The sequence below is a fragment of the Propithecus coquereli genome, unplaced genomic scaffold (genome assembly GCF_000956105.1).
Source record: "Propithecus coquereli isolate 6110/MARCELLA unplaced genomic scaffold, Pcoq_1.0 Scaffold27, whole genome shotgun sequence".
Taxonomy (NCBI): Eukaryota; Metazoa; Chordata; class Mammalia; order Primates; family Indriidae; genus Propithecus; species Propithecus coquereli.
Window position 1 is genome coordinate 1,172,235 of NW_012148285.1, and position 1,603 is coordinate 1,173,837.

Below are 1,603 nucleotides of genomic sequence, written 5' to 3' on the forward strand. Positions count from 1 at the left end.
GACAGTAGTTTATGCTTTCTCCTTATTCTTTCCATGTAAAAATTATGTACATCTATGATTGTTTTATAGGTGGAAAATGTGGCCGTGTTTAAGAACAGTGACCCTAGTTTGATATTTGTTTTTCTAATGTGTTTTGCCATTGCCACAATTTTCTTTGCCTTCATGGTCAGCACATTCTTCCAAAGAGGTGAGTGCTGATATAATTTTCTGTCCGGGGGTGTTTATGACTTCTCTTTCTGATAGCATTGCTATTTCCATTTCCTACACCATTAGTTATTCCTCGAGAGCCAAGTTTTCACTTTTACGGTTATTTTAGCAATGGAAGACTTCTATTCCCCACTAAAGGCTTATTGAAATAATCTCAATATATGTATGTTTTTATGCTTCGTTTGGCTCCTTAATGTAACTTCAAATGGAGGCGGCAAGTCTCAATATGGGAGGAAATGGGGGAGTAATAAGACATCTGAGGCAGATAATTTCCCAGGTCTTGATTGTGAAGTTGGGGCACAATAGTAGGGTGGCTTCTAGGGCACCACAGTAAGAAAGGAATCCCTTGGAATTTGGTCCTGTCAGGAGATGTGTTATCTCTAAAACTATTGGTACAATTGATGAACTAAGAAGTACAAAAATAATAAGAAGTAAAGTCAAAGTCACCCTGCAGGAGAACTGAATTGTGAGTCAACCTAGAGAGGTATAGTCGAAACAGTAATGCAGGAAAGGCCCAGCAGTTGATGACAAAAAAAAAGGGCAGTGGGAGGCTCAAGAGAACTGGGGAAAAAATCGGTGTGTGGTATAAACGAAGCCAGGCAGCTTATTTACATTTGTGAATATTTTACATCAAATAGCATGTTCGAATATGTGGGCCCTGGCAAATCTCTTCTCTGCCAAGAGGGGTTGGATCCTTGGAGAGACTGAATGGGCCTGAACACTATCTCCTGACTCAAACTCTGTATCTAATCTCCTACCTCTCCCTCCATGGCTTTAGGGCAAGCATGGCAGGGGAGGTGGTCAAGTAGAAGAGCTGTGTTGGGAGCGTGGAACATGAGCATCAAAGCACGCCTCCAACCTAAGGCTTAAGGGATGCTGAAGGTTGAAACCTGGACAGCTAAACTTGTGGTCAAATGCAAGAAATATGCAGAGGGCTTCAAATAAAAGACAAAGACCAATGAGATCAGAAGCACAATAAAACAGGACCAGAGTGGGAAGCAAATAGCAAGGAAAGGAAAGATAGACCACGCAACCCAACATGTATGATAATTGATTTTTGACAAAGGAGCCCAGACAATTCAACGAGGAAGGAATAGTCTTTTCAACAAATGGTACTGGAATAACTGGATATCCACATTTAAAAGATAAACACGGACATCTACATTACATCATATACAAAAATTAACTCAAAGTGGATTATAACACTAAATGTAAGAGCTGAAACTATAGTATAAAACTCTTAGAAGAAAATGCAAGAGAAAATCTTTGTGGTCGTGGGTTAGACAGTGATTTCTTAGATAGAACACCAAAAGTACAGCTGATAAAAGAGAGCATTGGTAAGTCGGACTTCATCAAAATTAAAAACTTTTTTTTTTTAAAGATACCACTAAGAAAG

The 1,603-nt window shown here is 39.3% G+C and overlaps 1 protein-coding gene across 1 annotated transcript in view; it reads left to right on the forward strand.

The window, feature by feature from the left end:
* Window positions 1–1,603, forward strand: part of LOC105812943 (ATP-binding cassette sub-family A member 3-like) — a 58,136-nt gene that overhangs the window by 24,858 nt on the left and 31,675 nt on the right. Inside the window, exon 5 of the mRNA XM_012647507.1 lies at window positions 70–187. Within this exon, the coding sequence (XP_012502961.1) occupies window positions 70–187 (118 nt within the window). The remainder of the gene's footprint in view (window positions 1–69; window positions 188–1,603) is intronic.